This window comes from Scyliorhinus canicula, chromosome 22 (assembly GCF_902713615.1).
Source record: "Scyliorhinus canicula chromosome 22, sScyCan1.1, whole genome shotgun sequence".
Lineage (NCBI taxonomy): Eukaryota > Metazoa > Chordata > Chondrichthyes > Carcharhiniformes > Scyliorhinidae > Scyliorhinus > Scyliorhinus canicula.
The window spans coordinates 92,611-116,020 of NC_052167.1; the positions used below are offsets into that span (position 1 = coordinate 92,611).

The window sequence follows — 23,410 nt, forward strand, 5'->3', positions numbered from 1 at the left end:
GATTGATCAAGTCTTCCATGATTCAGCACAATATCAGTTAATCTTAGGGTCTGGAGTTCTCCTGAGATAGAGGGCTTTACATTTTGTCTCATCGCAATTCCATGTGAACTCAGGTTATATCCTCTCCAAATATATTACATATGTAAAGAAAGACTGGCTGGCATTTAAACAATCACTTAACATCTCTAAGCTAATTAAGGACTATTGAAGTGTAATCACTGTTGCAATGTAGGATACAGTAGCTCCCACAAACAACTGTGTGATATTGAATGGGTAACCTGTTTTCCCATTGTAAAACAAGGAAAAGCAGCGTTCGTTTCGTGACTGGAGTCAGGAGTGCAACAATCTACACCCAACTTCCAGCTCAGTATTCTGCTATCCTGGAATGTGCTAAGTCTCTGATGCCCTCTTGCACGTACAGAAAGCTGGTGGTCCTGCATAGCTGCCAATAAGCTGTGTTTAATCAGTTTCTCCCCCCCCCCCCCCCCCCCCCCCCACCATGCATACTCTTGTACAGATGTATTTTTGCTTGGTGACTGAATTGGTCATGTTGTGTTCCCATCTCATCACTTTTATGCTTATATTAATAATCTTAGAATTGCACTAGGCGGTGCAGTTCCACATTGACAACATTTAATTGGCTATAAAGTACCTGATGTGATGCAAGGTGCTATGGGCGGGATTCTCCCAGACCCGCGCCGGGGCGGAGAATCGCCGCAACTGCGCCACGCCGCCCTGACGTAAGCGCGCGATTCTCTGCGGTGCGGAGAATCGGTTCCATTTTTGCCGGCATGTTTGGCGTGGCGCCAGTACGTGGCAGGGCTGCCAATTCTCCAGCCCGGATGGGCCGAGTGGCTGTGCGGAAAAAGCAGAGTCCTGCCGGCGCTGTTCACACCTGGTCACTGCCGGCAGAAACTCTGCACGAAGGGTCGGGGGGGGGGGGGGGGGGGGGGGGTCTCCAATGGGGTCTGGCACGCGATCTGGGCTCACTGATCGGCGGGCCAGCCTCTCCCCCCCCCCCCCCCCCCCCCCGGGCCTAATTTGTTGCGCGTCCGGCCCCAGAACCCCCACGCTATGTTGCGTCAGGGCTGGAGCGTCCCATGAGTCTACCGCGCATGCGCAGGTTGGCGCTTCACCACTGCACGTGCGCAGGTTGGCGCCGCCCCCAGTCCGCACCCGGATGTAAGGCTACAGCATGAACCGCTCCAGCGCCATGCTGGCCCAATCGCTACTGCCCGCACCCATTCCGCGCCGTCGTGAAACGCGACAGCGTTAACGACGGCATGAACACTTATTCCTGCGATCGGTGAATCGTGCCCAGAATAACTGCAAGATTCTCAAGTCTTATGATTGCCATTGGTGTCTCCATCCTGTGGAGGCAATTCTGAACTTCACCCTTTTGCTGGAGTTGCCCAAATGTTTAAATTGGGTAAAACGTATGAATTACACGGACTCCCCGTCTCCTGTCCTGCAGCTCAGAGGAGCACTGAAATATCTCCAACGTCACCTGGTTGAAATTTGTTCATGCTGGGTGAACAAGGGGATACTGCACCTGCGCGGAGATGAGCTGCAGTACACCCCAATACTGAGCTTTGAGGCTGATGGAAAGGGCAAGCTGCAAATATCTTCCTCAAAAAATATACCTAATTCGTAAATGTTTTAAAGAAATGTTCAAATTTGACATTGAGTGAAGTGCAAAGCAGTCCAATGTTTTTCAACACTGGACGTGGCATTCGGAGGTGCCTCACTACACTAAGAATTATAGTTACATTTTTAATCATTCCCTGGTGCATACGGCCCAAGGGGTTTTAGGTGGGTTCCTGGTGCATTATGGTGGAGGGCCTTAGACTCTAGTCTTTGCCTATTGTTTCTCTGTGGTGGCTTCCCCAAGCTTTAATGTGATTATCCCTCACCACATCTGTCAGTCTGTAACACTCGTTTGTGGACAGTTCTTGGCACTGGAAGACTGGTGAGCGGAACTGTCGATAATGGGCTGCCCAGCCGAGATGCTTCTAATATGGGGCACGTGCACAGCCAACTGGGCTCCCAGAAACAAAATGCTTCAAGGGGACAGGCGAGAGGGCCTGGGATAATTGCAAGCAATCCAGAGCAGTGAAAGAAACAGACCCGGACAGCGAAACAAGATGGTATAGCCCAGGATAGTCTATCAGAAAATAGTATCGCTATCTTAGAACTCAGATAAACTAAGAAAGATTAAATGATGGTGTCACCTGATCCCTTCAGATACACATGCCTGCATAATATTTCCCATATTGCAACAGTGACTACACTTCCAAAGTACTTAACTGGCTGCAATTCCCTTTGGGACCACCCTGAGGTCCTGGAAAGGCACCACCTAAATGGAGATCTTTCTATAAAGGTCTTTATAATAAACCCTGGAATTTCAGAACTTTTAAAACTTCACTCCCAAACAAGAACACATGCACACACACACACACAGACAGGTAGAATTCAGTCTTCACTGCCTGGCCAGTTATGTGACGGGAGGGTCGCAAAGCCTTTATTGAATCCATGTGATGTACATTCTATTTGGAATCAGTTGATAAACGTCAGCCAGTATAATAACCTTCACAAGACACACGGGGTCATGTCAGTCAATGTCCCTGTGAGTCAGCACTCCTGCCTCAGAGCACCAGGGACCTGGGTTCAGTTCCAGCCTTGGTTAACATGCCGGGCTGGAGAATCGCCGCAACTGTGCCGTGACGCCGGCGTGTGATTCTCCGAGGTGCAGAGAATCGGCTCCATTTGCGCTGGTGCGGTTGCCGCGGCACCAGCCATGGGCCGCTGGAAATGGCGGGGTCGCCGATTCTCCGGCCCGGATGGGCTGAGTGGACACGCGGATGCGACAGAGTCCCGCTGGCGCCGTTCACCCCTGGTCACTGCCGGCGGGAACTCTGCGCGAACGGTCGGGGGAGAGGGGGGCTCCCTACCCAAAGGAAGTGTCAAACGTGAGTTGTTATTGCCCATACAGACTGACCCATCCCTTCCACTGACCACAAGTCTGTTTTCCAGCAGGCCCTCCAGCCGACAGCTCTGCCCACCCATGGTTGGGGTAAGTTGCCAATAGGAGTTGAGGCCACAGCAATTAATGTACTTAATAAACAGTTTGTGTTGGGAAGATGACAGGGCTGGTATTCTGGAAGGACGTGGTTGAATGGCCTATTCCATCTGCACATGCCTTTTGATGTTTAGAATTTTGGTGTATATCGGCCCCCCGGTTTATCTGAAAACCTCACATCTAGGGCGCGATTGAACAGCCACGTTGCACTGGAAAAGCAGCGTGCCGCAGTGCAACGTGGCCAATAGAAGCTGGTAAATCTCGTTCCCAGCATCCAACACGATCTCTCGCGACAATGCGATGTGAATCCCTTTTTGCCAAATTTGGATATTAGAATGAAACAGCTAATGTTAATATGCAGGCACCCGAGGAGATCTCGGGCAAGCGCCGTTCAGTACTGGTCTCCACCATGGAGACCAGATGGAACGGCAATCGCGGGGGTCTCCCATGGGATCAGTGACCCAAGTGCATGTACTTAGGGCAGGGTGGTACCCTGGCACAGCTGGTGCCACCTGGGTACCCTGGCACTGCCAAGCTGCCATTTTTCGTGCAACATTGATTGGGCTGGGGGAGATCTGTGTGGGTGTTGAGGAGATTTGTGGGGGTCCCAGGGAGCCTCTCATAATGAGTTGGGGCTTGGGGGGGGGGGGGGTCTGGGGCCATGTCAGTGGCTTGAAAGATCGAGGCTCCACCCATTTCTCGCTACACTGATGGGGTTCCAATGAGTGGGTGCTCCTCGGTGCAGAAAACGTGGCTCTGCAGCTTTGGCCATGAGCTTCCCACTGAGCCCTCGTATCTAAACCGAGTGACGTTTGACAGTGTTGTATTTCTCAGCACTGTGGGCATCGGAAACACGCGACTAAACGTGCTCGCTCTGGGACTCTGTTCCCATTTAGTTAAATCGCGCTCTTAGAATTCGTACAGCTTTGACTGCTGTGACACAAATGTTTGATACACAAAGCAGAGAAAGTCACGCGTGTGGAGTTTGCACATTCTACCCGTGTCTGCGTGGGTTTCACCCCCACATCCCAAAGATGTGCAGGGTAGGCGGATTGGTCACGCTAAATTGCCCCTTGATTGGGAAAAAAATGAATTGGGTACACTAAATTTATAAAATATATGTCATTCATTAAATTATCCAGCAGAGGAGGCCATTCTAGCCCACTGGAAGAATTGTCCAATTAACCATTCCCTCTATATTCTACCAGCATGAATGGAAGCTGCGCTATCTGAACCTGGTATGGCAGGCTGAAATGGATAATGAAAAGTTTTAAATATAAATAATATACAGCTCATACAGTGTCTGGAAGGTTTAAAATGATGGGGCTGTGACTATTTCCTTTGGCACCGTGTCTCTGCCAGACATTGCTCAGTTAGACAGTAAGTACTGCTGACTGCAGTGTCACACTCCGGCCACACGTTGTGCTGCAGCCGCCTTGCCCCTTGCAACGAGCGGCGGCCTGAGCACCTGCGGGTGGCGGCGCTGTCGGGGGAGGGCAGCCGGGCGGCCTGGGCACCTGCGGGTGGCGGCGCTGTCGGGGGAGGGCGGCCTGAGCACCTGCGGGTGGCGCTGTCGGGGGAGGGCGGCCTGAGCACCAGCGGGTGGCGGCGCTGTCGGGGGAGGGCGGCCGGGCGGCCTAGGCACCTGCGGGTGGCGGCGCTGTCGGGGGAGGGCGGCCGGGCGGCCTGGGCACCTGCGGGTGGCGCTGTCGGGGGAGGGCGACCGGGCGGCCTGGGCACCTGCAGGTGGCGCTGTAGGGGAGGGCGGCCTGAGCACCTGCGGGTGGCGGCGCTGTCGGGGGAGGGCGGCCGGGCGGCCTGGGCACCTGCGGGTGGCGGCGCTGTCGGGGGAGGGCGGCCTGAGCACCTGCGGGTGGCGCTGTCGGGGGAGGGCGACCGGGCGGCCTGAGCACCTGCGGGTGGCGCTGTCGGGGGAGGGCGACCGGGCGGCCTGGGCACCTGCAGGTGGCGCTGTAGGGGGAGGGCGGCCTGAGCACCTGCGGGTGGCGGCGCTGTCGGGGGAGGGCGGCCGGGCGGCCTGGGCACCTGCGGGTGGCGGCGCTGTCGGGGGAGGGCGGCCTGAGCACCTGCGGGTGGCGCTGTCGGGGGAGGGCGGCCGGGCGGCCTGAGCACCTCCGGGTGGCGCTGTCGGGGGAGGGCGGCCAGTGCCGGGTGTCGGGGTCGCGGCGGGAGCGGGTGAGCGAGGCGCAGCTGGAGGCTCCCTCGACCAGGCAGGCATCATGGTGAAGGAGCAGTTCAGGGAGACTGATGTGGCCAAGAAAATGTGAGTGGGGACGGTTCGAACCTCAGTAGAGGACGAGGCAATGGGAGATATTAGAGAGGGAGACACGATGGCTGCCCGGGGGGGGGGGAGAGGAGGGAAGAGACATATGGGGGGGGGGAGAGAGACATATGGGATGGGAGGGGGGAGAGAGACATATGGGATGGGGGGGAGAGAGACATATGGGATGGGGGGAGAGAGACATATGGGATGGGGGGGAGAGAGAAATATGGGATGGGAGGGGGAGAGAGACATATGGGATGGGGAGAGACATGGGATGGGGGGGAGAGACACATGGGATGGGGGTGGAGAGACATATGGGATGCGGGGGAAGATACCTATGGGATGCGGGGGAAGAGACTTATGGGGGGGGAGAGACATGGGATGGGGAACAGACATATGGGGGTGGAAGAGACGGATGGGGGGGAAGAGGCATATGGGGGGAAGAGACATATTGGGGGAGGGGAGAGAGATGGGGTACGGAGAGACGGGGTGTGGGGAGAGACATGGAGGGGTGTGGGGAGAGACATGGAGGGGTGTGGGGAGAGACATGGAGGGGTGTGGGGAGAGACATGGAATGGTGTGGGGAGAGACATTGGGGGGGGAGGGGAAGAGACCTGGGGACCAGGAACCAACAATAGCAAAGGGCTATTGATAATACCGAGCAGCTCTTGCATCTGGAATGTCTACCTGCACCCTGGGGAGAACTCCTGTGACACATGCCCCCTTTTATACCCGTGTCATCCCACGTCCATGTGACCACCGGATTTACATCTGCTCTGTTTTAAGTTGACATAACTGGTAGTACTGAGGTGTAGCAATGTAAGAGAACATTCAGAAGGGGTGGCATGTGACGGTGTAGATCAGAAATGGGGTTGAGAGTATGGAGTAGGTGTAAGGACAGGAGGGGATAGTGGGGGTGATGGGAATAGTGGATGGCCTGATTTATGATAGGTGTCAATAGTCAAAGTATTTCTTTGGTCAATTAATTATTACAGCCATTAAAACAGTCATGCTTGCAGTGACACAAAGTCCAGGGTAAGGCAGGGCAATTGTAGATTTGATTATAATATTTAATTTTGTGTACATGGCGGGAATATCTTCCATTATTTTGCAGCCAAACCTGACATCTTGAGAGGGTAGGAAGGAGGGAGGGTGGACTTTGAGCCTGTAGCTCTGCAGAGGACTGGGAAATGGGAGCTGGTGGACTAGAGAGCTTTTGGGATTAAGCAGTGGTTTGGCTGGGTTACCCGGGAGCATAAAATTCAACTACGAAATGAAATACCGTACGGGATAATGGAAAGCTGGGGTTGGCAGTAACGTCATCTGAAGTTGTGAGACAGCGAGTCTCAAAGGTGTTCATTTAGCCTTGCTTATTTTGGATCTTGTTGGTCCCCTCCTATCTTGAACAGACCTCATTGAGCTGTGCATCTGCCAAAGTGTTAGCAAAATGTGCCGCAGACCTCACTAACTCACCCCCCTTATTGCAATATTGCAAGTAGCAGGATATTTTGAATGCTGGTAAGAATGCTGGATTTGGCCATTTGAGTTGTGTAGGTCTGAAGTCCTCACAGCTTCCATATTGGTGGCACAAGGGGCAAGTCCCTCCTGTCCTGTAAAATTCACTCTGGAAAGTTCTTACTAGCATAAGAAACTTCACTTCCTGCAGAGAACCTCCCATTTGACATCTGGGAGGCATTTCTTTAGTGTTACATATGTAAAATTTCCCACATGAAGAATTGCCATATTTGTGCTTCAGTGAATTTGATTAATTTTTGATTGATTAAAATCTGACTCCTCATAAACCATAGAGTTATGAAGATGAACAAAGTTCAGTACTCGACTAAGTACCTACTTGACATGCCAACTGCAGTCCTGGGTTATAGGTGCTCTGTTTTTTAAAAATAAATTTAGAGTACCCAATTATTTTTTTCCAATTAAGGGGCAATTTAGCCTGGGCAATCCACCTACCCTGCACATCTTTGGTTTGTGGGGGTGAAAACCACGCAGACACGGGGAGAATGTGCAAACTCCACACGGACAGTGACCCAGAGCCGGGATCGAACCTGGGACCTCAGCGCCATGAGGCAGCTGTGCTAACCACTAGGCCACCGTGCTGCCCTATAGGTGCTCTGTTGGCAACAGTGTTGAGTTCAGAGAATTAAACCAGCATTTGTCTAAATGATATAATATATTGATAGTTTATGTCTTTTTAATTTGAGTTGATCTGTGTCCTTGGTAAATGCAGTGCACAGAACCAGAATGACTTTTGGTTTGCTTTCTCGTATAGAAGCCACATCTGTTTTGGGATGAAGTCTGCAGAACAGATGAGGCAGCAAGCGCACATCCAGGTAGTCAGCAAGAACCTGTACAGTCAGGATAACAGCCATACTCCGTTGTCACATGGTGTACTGGACCATCGTATGGTAAGCTGAGAATTAATTCACTAATAACACCAAGGATGAGATAACTATCTGTAAGAGTTGCAACTTCAAATGAAACGATTAAGTGATGTTAATTAACACAATGATAACTTGTATTGTATTTGTCTCTTCTGGAGTTATATTAATGCAGTTTAATTACTTGAAGTACCAATTGTAAATTGAGGAACACAGATTTTCTCCAACAAATCCTGTTTCCCTCTGTAGTCAAAGTGCCAAACAAGGAGTTCACTGTGGCTGGAACAAATACGTTTAAATGTATTTAAGCAAATTTTTAATTGAATTGGTTGAGAATCATGTTTTGTGAGTTTGTTATTCTGTCACTGCACAGCTCCAGTAATACTGTGTTCTTAATCAAGCTCGATTCTTGTACCTCAATAGGGAACCAGTGAGAAAGATCGCCCATGTGAAACATGTGGGAAGAATCTGGCTGATTGCATTGGACACTACGGTTACATTGACTTGGAGCTACCATGTTTCCATGTTGGTTATTTTAAAGCAATTATTGGAATCTTACAGGTAAGCAGAAGTAACATAAGTTGCTCTTGGCATTCTAATTCTGCAACGTACTTGCTGGTCAGTCGTCTATTGGATTCAAATTGGCTTATAAAGTCTTCTTGAGTCAGTGTTGGGTAAAGGATACAAATTGATAAATACGCTAATATTTTAGTGGCTATAGTAGATGTAATGTTAACAAGCTACGTTCCCAGCACTTTAGGTGATTGCCTTAAATGTAGCAATTTCACTGGGTTTTTAGTTCCCAGAAGGCTATATTCAAAAGATCTTGAAAAACACCTCCACAAGTGTCCCTATTGCTAGTATACAATTTCTTAAATGGCCTGGCATTGTAACCACATATCAAATACTTTCACCACAAATGATCTCCATCTTTAAAAATTCCACAAAAGTGAAATGGCTTTAATTGTACAGATCTGGTGTTGCAATACCAGTAGCTAGTGGTGTCCCTCAGGGATCCGTGTTGGGCCCACAATTGTTCACAATTTACATAGATGATTTGGAGTTGGGGACCAAGGGCAATGTGTCCAAGTTTGCGGATGACACTAAGATGAGTGGTAAAGCGAAAAGTGCAGAGGATACTGGAAGTCTGCAGAGGGATTTGGATAGGTTAAGTGAATGGGCTAGGGTCTGGCAGATGGAATACAATGTTGACAAATGTGAGGTTATCCATTTTGGTAGGAATAACAGCAAACGGGATTATTATTTAAACGATAAAATATTAAAGCATGCCGCTGTTCAGAGAGACTTGGGTGTGCTAGTGCATGAGTCACAGAAGGTTGGTTTACAAGTGCAACAGGTGATTAAGAAGGCAAATGGAATTTTGTCCTTCATTGCTAGAGGGATGGAGTTTAAGACTAGGGAGGTTATGTAGCAATTGTATACGGTGTTAGTGCGGCCACACCTGGAGTATTGTGTTCAGTTTTGGTCTCCTTACTTGAGAAAGGACGTACTGGCGCTGGAGGGTGTGCAGAGGAGATTCACTAGGTTAATCCCAGAGCTGAAGGGGTTGGATTATGAGGAGAGGTTGAGTAGACTGGGACTGTACTCGTTGGAATTTAGAAGGATGAGGGGGGATCTTATAGAAACATTTAAAATTATGAAGGGAATAGATAGGATAGATGCGGGCAGGTTGTTTCCACTGGCGGGTGACAGCAGAACTAGGGGACATAGCCTCAAAATAAGGGGAAGTAGATTTAGGACTGAGTTTAGGAGGAACTTCTTCACCCAAAGGGTTGTGAATCTATGGAATTCCTTGCCCAGTGAAGCAGTTGAGGCTCCTTCATTACATGTTTTTAAGGTAAAGATAGATAGTTTTTTGAAGAATAAAGGGATTAAGGGTTGTGGTGTTCGGGCCGGAAAGTGGAGCTGAGTCCACAAAAGATCAGCCATGATCTAATTGAATGGCGGAGCAGGCTCGAGGGGCCAGATGGCCTACTCCTGCTCCTAGTTCTTATGTTCTTAATACAATTAACCTTTTTCCAATTCAGTTATTTGTGTGGTGTCCAGATGTTAAGCCATTAGTTTTTGGTTTCTTTATCAGTGGAACATCCAGGCTCTGGATGTGAGATCTTGCAGCCCAGGCAAAAATTCATTGTGTAACCACAGAGATCTGTTATGACCAGAATGGGAGGTGTGCTCGTATTATCTAACCCCATTACTCTGCAGGTCGCGCCATTAATTTAAAAAGTCCAATTTACACCCCAAAATGGCCAATTGTTCACCTACTCTCCTGGTCCCAGAAATAGAAGAGTCTTTAACCAGAGTTCTTTCAACAAACTCAGAACGATTGTTTTTTATAAAGCTAAAGTTCTTTCGACAAGTTTCAAATATTAATTAACACACCGTTGTGATTGGGAAGTACAGTTACCTATTCCTCCAGCACTCCCGGACAAACAGATAGAGTCTCTCTGCACGGATGGCTTTGAGATGGTGGCGTTATAAAATATTGGATAAGGACAGCACGGGGCACAGTGGTTAGCACTGGGACTGCGGCGCTGAGAACCTGGGTTTGAATCGCGGCCCTGGGTCACTGTCCGTGTGGAGTTTGCACATTCTCTCCATGTCTGCGTGGATTTCACCCCCACAACCCAAAGATGTGCTGTTGAGGTGGATTGGCCACGCTAAATTGCCCCTTGGAATAAAATATAATTGGCTACTCTTTTTTTTAAAAAAAACAATTTTAAAAAAAATAAAATAAAATATGGGATAAAGTTTGCAGAATCTCAACGACCTGAAGTTCCCTTGTGTGAAGTCATAGAACATACAGTGCAGAAGGAGGCCATTCGGCCCATTGAGTCTGCACTGACCCACTTAAGCCCTCACTTACACCCTATCCCCGTAACCCAATAACCCCTCCTAACCTTTTTGGTCACTAAGGGCAATTTAGCATGGCCAATCCACCTAACCTGCACGTCTTTTGGGACTTGTGGTAGGAAACCGGGGCACCCAGAGGAAACCCACGCAGACACGGGAAGAACGTGAAGACTCCGCACAGACAGTGATCCAGCGGGGAATTGAACCCTGCGCTGTGAAGCCACAGTGCTATCCACTTGTGCTACCATGCTGCCCTATACAAGTTGGACAGTTGGTCCTGAGTCCTGATGAACGTCTGGGATTCTCGCCAATTGGCTTCAGCATTGCAGGTCCAAATGCGGACTCAGATGATGGTTCCCTGGCTGCAAGTTGATAGCCCCACACAATTTAAGGCAAAGTAGAGAGAGTGAGTCGGTTCGGGTAGCCTTCCTTCCTCAGCTGGTTCCTCAGCAAAACCGACTTCAAAACCAGCAGATTCACAACTTTCTCTCCTGATTTCCTGCAAATGGCCTTTTCAGTTTTGTCTCTGATTAAAGTGATTGCAGTTCTAAACAATCAACCATCCCTGCCTTGAGCACCATACTGGTCAGATGGAGATAGAAGGAGGCCTGCCTGTTGACAGTTCCAATATGATCTTGTGACATTTTTCTAAAATCCCAAAAGTACCTATCGTGTCGCATCCTTCCATTTTATAAAAGAAAAGTTCAATGTTGAAACATGGATTCTAACAGATCCAACTCTAGCAACTTCCACTGTTTTGAGTAGTCTGTTAATTTTCTCATCTGGTGGGCTGTGAGTTGAAAACTTGTGCTGGTAATTATCAGCTCCAACACATGAGAATTAATTTGTGGAAAAGCAACGTAACAGCCTCTTAAGACCCAGTGGTTTGCACTGCTGCCTCACAGCACACCAGGAACCCGGATTCATTGCCGGCCTTAGGTGAATGTGTGGAGTTTGCACGTTCTCCCCATGTCTGTGTGGGTTCCCTCCCACAGTCCAACGATATGCAGGTTAGGTGGATTGGCCATGCTAAATTGCCCATTAGTGTCCAGTAATGTGCAGGTTAGGGCGGTCGAGTTAACTTAGTTAGGGTGAAGACTCGTTGGGCCGAATGACCTTCTCATGCACTGTAGGAATTCCATGAAAAACAGCCCATGACACTTCAAAAAAGGAGCTAGTTTAAATGCTGGTTTAATTCTCTGGACTCAACACTGTTGCCAACAGAGCACCTATAACCCAGGACTGCAGTTGTTATTGCAGCTGAATTGTTATTGGATGGGCAAGAAAGACACCTAATAGCCGAGTGGAAGAGCTGAGGGTTAACATGGTCTTTTAAGGTGGATAATGAGGTGGGAGGGACATTGATTGTGAGAAAGTGAGAGAGACATTGATTGTGAGAAAGTGAGAGAGAGTAGTGTTTGGACAACAAAAGACAGGTGGATAGGGAGATGCGTATGTAAATGAGATGCATAGGGAAATGAAATGATGCTAGATAATGTTGCACAGGTAGGGTAAAATGAGGTAATGAAGAGAATAGGAACTTTAAATTTGATCCATTGGGGTGTGGAGATTCTGGACAGCAGGGTTTACAGTGCAACAGAATATGTGTGATAGCCTGTTCACAATTTAGTCTAGGGGGATGATTGGGGAGGGCATTGGCAAAGCCAATGATAATGAAGTAAGGCATAAACTTTTAAAATCTCAGATATACATGGGTGAACCTTTATATAGACTACCTTAATAAACTGATTATGTTATAAGTCTGGCAACATTTGAAGGGAATTGAATAGCATCGTGTCAGAATGTACTTTGGGCAATACTGTTTGACACCAATCCTGAATACACACAAGTCACTTGTTTAGCTGTGAAGGCCAAACTGCCCTATGTTCTGAAACTCGTTTCTACTAGTTTCCTCTTGTCTGCATTGATGTTTTTTAAAAAATTGTCAGGGTTTAAAATCTGGCTCAAAGGAAAGAGTTTGGAAACTGGAAATGTCATAGTGCAGCACGCTGCTCTGTGAACTTCAGGTTGAACTTTGAGGATTGGGCCACCTGTGATACAGTGACACAAACCAGCATGGAAGTGTTTGATGTCACTGGGCAGAAATTATCAAAGCACTTGGTATTATTCACTTTGATGGATGTTTCTGCATTTGAGCATCAATAAATCTATATTCCTAAATTGCTGGTGTCCTTTTTTTAAAATGGTCTTTTTTTTTGCACGGTAAAAACATTCCCCACAATCTTGAAGAATCAGCTGAGGTATAGGCCAGATCTTCTGGTCTCCGGATTTTTGGAGATCGGATGCATGTCAGAAGATGTGCTACAGGAAGTCCCATGCATTGGCTCCACGGGAATGACCTAGGAAGTTTGAATTTTCGATGGGATCCTCAAATATGTCTCCAGTGGGGGGGAATTACGGGATGCAGGTGTGGGAATAGCAGTATTTCCATGGGCTCTTGCGCTACTCATCCTTGAATCCTATCATCCTATTTACGAGGTATATACTGCCTAATCTGGGAGTGGATACTCCATAGTGTGTTCCTAGAAGATTTCTGACAAAGTGGAATGTACAGTCACTCAGTTTAAGCAGGCCTGCTGCTGTAGAAGCTCCAAGAGGCGAATATTTCCTTAATTCTGAAGGCAGGCAAGAATGCTGAAGAGTGCGCATCCTGTAGGTCAATTTCGTTCCTGAATGTAGATTTGAAGTAGTCGAGTAAAGGGAGGGAGTTTCAGTGGGCTGCTGATAGTGCTGGAGGACCTCCCATTGGCCATCCAATGTCAGCAGCCCGCCCATATCCCACGATTGAACAGCAAACCAACTCCTGAGTCTTTAATTGGCTGGTGCGTTCAGAATTGGAGTTGGTGACACAAAGCACCTTATGCGAGGTCAGAACCTGGAATTAGACCCCAGCTAATTAGTATTTCAGCTCACAGTGTCTTGCATGCAACTGTCCAGGAGGCTAATGACTCAAACATCTGATGCTTTGCTATGTTTCCTTTACAGATGATCTGTAAAATATGTTCTCACATCATGCTGTCTCAAGACGAAAAGAAGCTGTTTCTAGATTCTTTGAAAAGGCCAGGTTTAACTTACCTTCAGAAGCGAGGCTTGAAAAAGAAAGTCTCTGAAAAGTGTAGGAAAAGAACCTTCTGCCTCTATTGTGGATCCTTCAATGGTAGGAGCTCATTGTCCACTGGCGTTCAATTAATTATGGAAAAATATGCAATGGAAAAACATGCAATTTATCAGTTACTGTATCCGCCATTTCTATGTTTCTTTCAGCATCAGGTCCGATTGATACCATATTAATGACTTTTTTTTAAATCCCTCTTATAAACTTTAGCATGTAGCTGGGTGGTGAGATGCACTCAATGGTTCATTTTTTACTTGTGGACTTAGACCATAAGACATAGGAGCAGACGTGGGTCACTTGGCCCATTGAGTCTGCTCCGCCATTCAATCATGGCTGATATTTTTCTCATCCCAATTCTCCTGCCTTCTCTCCAGAACCCCTAATCCCTTTATTAATCAAGCAAAAAGCACCTCTTCCCTCTCTGATCTTCAACACAGATGGCTTGAATTTTTAAAAACTGATAAATTAATTATCAAGTTTCATCACAGTTTGTAACAGATGATTCCATAGCACCAACGTTTCCACAATTTTGTATTGATTAGGTAGTTGATTAGAGAGTTTGAGGCACAGTTGAACAGTCTTGACAGCAAGCGTTTGGGCAGGGTGCAGAAGTGTTAATTAGACGGGTAGTCTTTTCAGAAGAAAGCTTTACCTGTCCGTGTGAACCTGTCCAATAAGAAACCTCTTATCCAGTGACAAAATATTACATCGATACTATAATTTTAAAAGTTCTTCATGTTAAGATGGAGGTCAACCAAATGAGATGTTCTTATTTTTTAGCAGGACCGCTGTTACTGATGTGTACTGCTTCTGAAAAATAAATTGATTTTAAAATCATTGACATAATGAAGTGTCAGTTTGACTCAGTTGGTAACAGTTTTGTCTCTAAACCAGAAGGCCATGGATTGAAGTTTCACATCAAGGCTTGTGCATATAATTTAAGTTAACACTCCAATACTAGGGCGGCACGGTGGCGCAGTGTTTAGCACTGCTGCCTCGCGGTGTCGAGGGCCCAGGTTCGATACTGGCCCCAGGTCATTGTTTGTGTGGAGTTTGCACTTTCTCCCTGTGTCTGTATGGGCCTCACCCCCACAACCCAAAATGATATGCGGGGTAGGTGAATAGGCCACGCAAAAGTGCTCCTTAATTGGGAAAAAAAGAATTGGGTACTCTTAATTTATATTTTTTTTAAATACTCCGATACTGAGGGAGGGCAGCATTACCAAAGACATTGTCCTGTGGATGAGAAATTAAGCTGAGACCAGCTTTACCTGTTCTAATTATTAATTCAGATCTTTAAATGATCATGCCTGCATTCAACATTCCTCTTTCACCCAAGACCACCAAAAAACAGATGAGCTGTTCACTTACTATTGCTTTTTTGTTGGGGTTTTGCTTTTTGAAAAATGCATATTGTGAATGTACAATGAATTTATTCAAGGGGAAGCGTGTTGGGGCACTTCTGAAATGCGATGAAGGACTGTCAATCCCAAATGCTATTCAAAAGTTGTCATGCTCAGGGGCACGCTGGTGCAGTGGTTAGCACTGCTGCCTCATGGCGCCGAGGACCCCGGTTCGATCCCGGGTCACTGTCCGTGTGGAGTTTGCATATTCTCCCCTTGTCTGCGTGGGTCTCACCCCCACAACCCAAAGATGTTCAGGGTAGGTGGATTGGCCTCGCTAGATTGCCCCTTGATTGAAAAAATGCCACAAAAAAAATTGTCATGCTCTTAATCTCAAATTGTTAGTTATTTGTAATTGCTTGTTTGATCAAGTTAAAAATATCAACACTTTGTTTTAAATAGGTCCTGTGAAAAAATGTGGCTTATTGAAAATTATTCATGAAAAGTACAAGACAAATAAGAAAGTGATGGATCCTGTGGTGTCAGATTTTCTACAATCTTTTGATATAGCCATAGAACATAACAAAGAGGTGGAAGCGTTGCTTGGAAGAGCTCAAGTTAGTATTGTGGTCTTCAAATTCTTGAAATTAGATTCTGCAACTCGTTACCAAAATCAACTTTCTTGGATTATCTCATAAATTCAATGGACTGGCATGATTGTTTCATTGGACAGTGTGAGAAGTATGTTTGTGAAACTGCCCTGCAATCAATGTAATTATTTATTAAGAAGCACATCAACTCTGCAATAAAATTAACTTTTAATATTCTAATTTTAGTAACCATTTATTAGAATTTAAGTGTTTGGTATTCATCATATTGGCCTTCTGGAAGTTAAGCACACTGCAAAGTATCGATGTCTTGCATGTTTATTTCAATGCATACTTCATTACAGTATATCATTTTCTTAAGTTAAAATTTGTTTGCAGAGTGTGAGATTTCTGAAAGATTACACATTGCCGAAATCAGAAAGAAATGAATTTTATGTATATACACAATTTGCTATCTCGTCGTCTTTCAGGAGAATCTAAACCCCCTTGTGGTGTTAAATATATTTAAAAGAATTCCCTCAGAAGATGTCCCACTGCTTCTTATGAACCTGGAAGCGGGGAAGCCTGCAGACCTGGTCCTTACTCGATTACTGGTTCCTCCGCTTTGTATTAGGCCTTCAGTGGTCAGTGACCTGAAATCGGGGACAAACGAAGATGATCTAACCATGAAGCTGACAGAAATTATCTTCCTAAATGATGTCATTAAAAAGGTCAGGCCATGTTTCCAATATTATCATTTTGTACAGCATTAAAATGCAATATTTGATGATGAGCATGCACTGTTTAATGTGTAGAACTGAAGTGGACTGATCATTGCTACAATCTATTAACAGTCACATTGTGCACCTTTAACAGGGTTCTCCAATAAATAGTACACATCCCTAAATTTAAAGAAAACATTCTTTATAAATGTAAAACTAGCCAAGATTAGCCTAAACTGGTGTAAGTTTGTCTTTGTCTTCTCGAGTATGTTTGTTCCATACCTACCTTTTGGTTTTATATTTAGGAATGATCTGTAACCTGTAGTCATGAGCCTGAAAACGTAATATTTATTGTAGATATTAACCATTGTCTCTTTCCTTGGTGCCCTTGATATGTTAGAGGTAAATTAGCAAAGATTTCCACTCCTTCAACCCTGTGTATTTCCAATTCTTGTATTTCCAATTCTGACACTGTGGCTTCTTTCCTGTCAGTGGCAGGGATTAAGACAAATGTAGGACCTTGTATTCAAATTTAATAACCTTCAATTTGAATAGTTTGAATATTAAGATTTATTTGATTTATAAGGGAAATGCCTCCCTGTATGTATTCTTAAAATGGTACATCATTCAAATCACTGATTTTCTTAAAAGTCTCTATGCAGTTTTGTATATAATATGCATAAGACATCCATCGGAATGGAGGCATTCTACTTTCTACCAATTTTACTGGAATGCAAATGCCCATTGCACTAAAATTGTACGTTTATATATTTTTTAAAAACACAGGAAACTGATAATTCCAGAGAAATTTCACTAGCACCAAGAGGATAACGTTTGCTTTGTCATAGTATGCCCGTGTTCTGGAACACTAAAAGGACAGACATTTCTCCCCTGCTGTGTTCTAGTGCATTGTTCTGGTCCTTGAGAAACGCCACCAAAAAACGTGCTCGTATTCCATTGGTTTTTGTGACTGCGTGAGTGGTCTTGGAAATGCAAGATTTTGTATTTCCTTTTAAGAAATAGTTTTTGTATCGAGGATTCCCAACTGCAAAATGAAACTACATTTTACTCGGTTGGTTTTTGACCTAAGTTCTATTTGTCTTGTTTCACTAACCCACCCAACTGCAGCAATGAAGAAGACCCCCTACCGGGTTTATCTATTTCAGATTGCATTTTGTGCTTAATTCTGGAAGGTTTTACTCCACAGATTGTGTGCTACGACTAAGTTTGAGACTGACGATATTTCCAAACTATTAAAATGGGCTTTATTTGAATTCGACCATTGCAGTGAAAATCCTTTGTTTTTAATTCTGATTCGGAGCGATATTCCCGGGAGAAGGATTGAAGCAAATATTTTTGATGTTCCAAAGTTTACTGAGAGTCATCAGAACCTGAGAGGAGCTTTAGTTGGTATCAGGTTAATGGAAAGGAAAGTACGACTGTGTCTGTGGCTTCATTCCCTTCCCTCAAACATTACCTAGGTCTCCATGTATTTCATATGGGAATTTTAGTTTTTTGTATCATACAAATGATCCACACTTGATAGCAAAATAGTGTTGGGATATTTGTGATGGATAATTATAGCAGGTTCAGGTCCTCTTGATATATTTTCCATGTTATTAGTATTATGATCTCTGTCGAGACCGATAACCTTTTAAAAAGAAATGTGAACTTCCAGCTATTGGCTGAATGGATAACACAACATTTCATGTTTTAAGATGTTTACTTTAACAGACTAAAAACACGATTATTGTAGGCTGCCGATACTTTAAACTATAGAAGCCTCTCCACGTTTCTTATTTTTAGCACAACTGGAAGAAAAATACTATCAAATAGAAGTTACACTATCCATTCTCCCAGAATCAGTCCAAACTGATTCTCCGCTCCCGAGGGTTTACTTCTGTTCTTTTTATTTCTCAGCTTTGTAACTTCTAACCCTAAAAATGTCTATCCGGGTGTGTGTATTACTGGAGATTCTCCCTCTAGTGCAAGCCAGGTGAAGCTTCCAACTTTGTTCTAACTCCTCGTAAATTTGGTCATTTCAATCAAAGTGCAAGCTTCCACCCTTGTTCTGGTGCAGTGAATCATAGAGACTTTCAGCCTCCAGCACTTTGAAATCACCCAAATGATCTGGAGACAGTCTTTAGATTGCAGAGAGATCCTTATACAGCTGTGTGCTTTTCCTGTCGCTATCCAGCTCTCAAAAGCTAAACTTTAAAACACCCTGTAGCTGCCAGCTAAAAAACAAAAGTGAAAGACAGACAGCCCAGCTCCACCCACTCTCTGACATCACTGCAGCTATTTGGCAAACACCCATTTCTTCAAGGTGCATCCACTACAGCTGTTCGATAAACACCGTTCTTAAAGGTACTCGCACATGACACTGTATACAGCCCAAAATTTTCAACACTTTTCTGGGACTCTGGAGACTCCTAGTCTATCAGTTAGTACACGGGCTGCTGCCATTGGCTGTACAAGTATAAACCCTTGCACCTTCTTCCCAGTAATCAATCTGGAACCCCTTTAATCTATAACAACAAAACTACCCAGTTTTTGCTGTCAGACAGACTTCAGAGCAGGTCATTTGATCCCTTTCATTTTACTTTATACTTAAAGACAACCCCAAAACATAATCTTCCACACTTTATAATTATAATGTTAATTATCCACTATAATGTATAAATGTAAATGTCTCAGATAAGTTCTCAACAAAATACCCAGGCTCCACCTTGTGGTCACTGTGATTTCACTTTGCGTTTTAACATTATATTTAGTAACTTCACGAGCATGAAATAATAGACCAGTACATATGAAATATATTTTAGGAATGTATTTCTTAACCTCTTTTTGGTGCAAATTCTGTATTTTATAAAATAAAACGCTTTGGTCCGACATAGTCTTTATACTTTGTGTCTACTGTGCCTCCTTCCGACGAGGAAATCTTTATTCCCTAGCCCAACAAATACACTGTAGATGTCCCAAAAGCCAAATCTGTGGCATGGTGTCACTCTGCATTTCCAAATTCTCCTCTTATTCTTGTCACCTGAAACGGAGTCCTGCCCCATCCTAATATTTTGTCTCATTCAAGAATGTTCGTACATCTCCATCTGATCCCAGTACTCTGCTCTAACACAGTACACAATGAATTTCATCTTACTCTGTACCACAGGCTTTAAAAAGATGAGAAAGGCATCAATAAAGAAATGTGTGTCTAAAATATTTGCCTGATAGAAGAGGGGAAGATACACATAAAAGAAAATGTAAAAGAAAGAAAATATGAGGAGAAAAGGTGTTTTAGATAAACAGATAAACACTTAGTGTTACTGATGGCAAAAATATATTTGGAATTGCTTCACAGAGGCACAGACAGATTTAGTGAATTGGACATTGGGATTTTATGCAGTGGAATTGGCTTGAAAATAATTAGATCAAACCTCCTTTAATCTCGTCTTCGTGAAGGTTGCAAAATGAGGAAAGCGGAATTGTCTTTTAACATATCGTTGTGTAGTTCATTTGTGAATTTGCGTTCAAAACTCAGCAGCAGCTCTCCAGTCCAGAGCTCAGAATTGGATCATGAACTCTCTCTCTCTCTCTCTCTCTCCTCAGCATCGAATGTCTGGAGCGAAGACTCAAATGATCATGGAAGATTGGGACTTCCTCCAGTTACAGTGTGCACTTTACATCAATAGTGAGCTTTCTGGCATTCCTCTCAACATGGCACCCAAGAAATGGACCAGGGGTTTTGTACAGAGGCTGAAGGGAAAACAGGGTAGGCTATTTACCAATGTAGTGAACTTTCTGTTCAATAGCTCAAGGCTCCCAAGTAGAATGAAACACAATTTCGCAACCATTTGACATTTTTTGATCTGTATTTGATTCAGTGGCAGGTACCATCAGTAACAATGAGAGAAAAAGGGAGATGGTTGTGCAGAACATATCTGGACTTCATAGAACAGCAACTGCAGCATTTTTTTTTTTTAATTGAGTTGATCCATAAAACATTGTAACGAATGATTGTATAACACAGATCATGTAGCTGTCAATAGTTTTACAAAAATATATAATCCTGGCGTTTAAAATGTATTTTATCCATTAATGGTTTAGGTTTCCCTGGAACTTTGATAGTCAGGGGAGAATAATGTTAAACACCTTATGGGTGATCCCCTTCCGAATCAAGGAAACAGTGGCTAACGTTTCAGATTAATCCTTTTTTGTCCTAATGAGATCCATTTATTAAAAAACAAAGTTTTAGTTTACAGTTCTGTGATTTGACCTAGCCTTGCAAATTCTATTCTCAAAAATTATGTCCCAACATTTGAAACAAACAGAAATGCATAATGATGGCACAACACTTTCAGTTTCAAGAATGCCACAGGATGTGCCTAATGAACGGTAGGTCCCCAGGAAGTATTGAGGAACAAAGGGACCTTGGTGTACAAGTCCAGGTGGCAGCACAGGTAGATAGGGCGGTGAAGAAGACATACAGAACACTTACCTTCAACAGAAATCCAGTGAGGCCTGGAGAATCTTAAGAAATTGGATAATTAATTCAAAATTTAGGTGCCATGAAAATGCATGCTCACCTGCGTATTTCTTTGAATAACTTGGCGGTTAAGATGCAGGAAAGTTTTAATTTTTAAGATAGCCTGTATTTGGTTTGGCTTACTTGTCTCAGGAATTTCGAACTGCCTTTGCTTGTGCTTTGTTCTCCTGCGTTAAGAGCTCTAGATCTTCGTTAAATTCCATTCGATCTTGATTTCTGGCATTACCCGGTTCACCCCCAAAAGCTTAACTAACTGTAAAAGTTCAGGTTTGAGATATACTCGGCAAAATTACTTATTACCGTCTGTCAAACTAAAAAACGGTGATAAGCTCTTAAGAATACTAACAATGCACTGTAGTCATTGTACAGGAAGAGTTTTTCATTAATGAATGGTTACTCTTTATTCAAAATAAAACTCTAGGTCGATTTCGAGGAAACCTGTCTGGAAAAAGAGTGGACTTTTCCAGCAGAACTGTAATCTCTCCTGATCCTAATCTGCGTATAGATGAAGTAGCGGTTCCAGTGCATGTGGCAAAAATCCTGACGTATCCGGAAAGGGTGAGTTCCTTTTAGGTTTCTTTAGATAGATAGATAGAGAAATACAGCACAGAACAGGCCCTTCGGCCCACGATGTTGTGCCGAACTTTAATTGGAAAGTATCTGTTGAAACATATTCACTGAGATACTTTTACAACAGGTGACAAAAGCCAATCTGGAATTCATGAGGAAACTTGTACGCAACGGACCCGAAGTACATCCTGGGGCTAACTTCATTCAGCAGCGACACACAAACCTGAAACGGTGATCATTTCCTTTTGAGTTTTATTTTAGGGCTGAAGGATCTCTGTTTGCGTTTTTCCTATTCCAATTTTAAATATTGTTCTTGAGTTCAGCTCGTCTTCTTTCAGAAATGATGCAGAATGAAGACATTAAACTGGATGACGTTGGTGCTTTTCTTCCCCCAATACCTTCAGTTGTTTTTTTTTTTAGAAGGGTGATGTTTTTTAGCAGTACATTTGAGCCACCAGGTGTTGGGTCGAGTTTGACCTCCAGGCTAGCTGATGCAAGGCATGAGCCGGTATTTCATACAAATTTAACCAGTGCATATTGGCCACATAACTGTTATGCCCTTGTCTCATTAATGGGAGCTGACCATTTCCTATGAACTAACCATCACAAGCAAAGAAAAATGCCATTTTTGGCACTTCCATTGTTCTGACCAGTGAATGATTGTGAAGTTAAGTGATGTGGTCTGGCATGTTTTCCGAGCTTTGTTTTGAAGCGAGACCTTATCTGTAAACTCCTCTACTGTGTGATTGAATTGGTTATGGGATATTATTACGATCCTGGACAAGACCTCACATTTGCTATGATACTGGACAGAAAGCCCAATATTTTTATTTACTTTGTAAAACTGTGAGGAAAAGAATACTTTGCTCAGGGAGTATACCTACACACAAATAGGGATATGGTGTATTAAAACAAACTTTACTATTACCACAGTATTAGATTATCTTAACATCATCAAATAAATAGCTTACACTCAACAGCTAAACAATTCTTAACAATAAAATGGAACACTTCAACTCCTAACTGCTACCTTATTTATCTCCAATCACGCAAAACCCATCACAGAGCAAAACCCACTTTTAAATAAAGTTATCAAACACAGGAGTACTTGCCAGCCTCTGGACAAAGAATTCCTCCGAAAGACTGCCTGGAGAGAGAATCTTTAAGGAAACAACCGGCAGATTATTGTTTCCACTTTCTCCTTGTGCTTGCATGCGTTTCCACCGAGTGCTCCATTATAGTCCAAAGATGTGCAGGTTAGGTGGATTAGCCGAGCTAAATTGCCCCCTTAGTGTTCAAAGTTATGTAGGTTGGGTAGGGTATTGGAGTTACAGGGATAGGGTGAGGGAGTGGGCCTAGGTAGGGTGCTGTTTCAAAATGTCAGTGCAGACTCAGTGGGCCAATGGCCTCCTACTGCATGGTAGGAATTCTATCCCACTCTAATCCCATTACCCAATTACTTAAATTTAAACACAATGTCAGCTACTTCTCAGAAATTGTAACAAAAATCGATTAAGCTTGTCCATTTAAATATAAGCATGTTTTGAAATAAGGATGATCTTATTTTTATGATGCCTTAATTACACCTTCTGTGGCCACAGTGTCTGCCTGTCTTTTAAACTAGGATTTAAAAAAACAGTACATAGAACATAGAACACTACAGCGCAGTACGGGCCCTTCAGCCCTCGATGTTGCGCCGACCTGTGAAACCATCTGAAGCCTATCTGACCTACACTATTCCATTTTCATCCATATGTCTATCCAGTGACCACTTAAATGCCCTTAAAGTTGGCGAGTCTACTACTGTTGCAGGCAGGGCGTTCCACACCCCTACTACTCTCTGAGTAAAGAAACTGCCTCTGACATCTGTCCTATA

At 44.4% G+C, this 23,410-nt stretch overlaps 1 protein-coding gene across 1 annotated transcript in view; it reads left to right on the plus strand.

Annotated features, from left to right (window-relative positions):
- The first annotated feature begins 5,234 nt into the window (after positions 1–5,234).
- Positions 5,235–23,410, plus strand: part of polr3a (polymerase (RNA) III (DNA directed) polypeptide A) — a 60,117-nt gene continuing 41,941 nt past the window's right edge. The window contains exons 1-9 of the mRNA XM_038782902.1: positions 5,235–5,363; positions 7,651–7,786; positions 8,183–8,320; positions 13,640–13,811; positions 15,575–15,729; positions 16,191–16,430; positions 20,028–20,190; positions 21,386–21,522; positions 21,662–21,765. Coding sequence (XP_038638830.1) covers positions 5,320–5,363; positions 7,651–7,786; positions 8,183–8,320; positions 13,640–13,811; positions 15,575–15,729; positions 16,191–16,430; positions 20,028–20,190; positions 21,386–21,522; positions 21,662–21,765 — 1,289 coding nt within the window. The 5' untranslated portion in view covers positions 5,235–5,319. The remainder of the gene's footprint in view (positions 5,364–7,650; positions 7,787–8,182; positions 8,321–13,639; positions 13,812–15,574; positions 15,730–16,190; positions 16,431–20,027; positions 20,191–21,385; positions 21,523–21,661; positions 21,766–23,410) is intronic.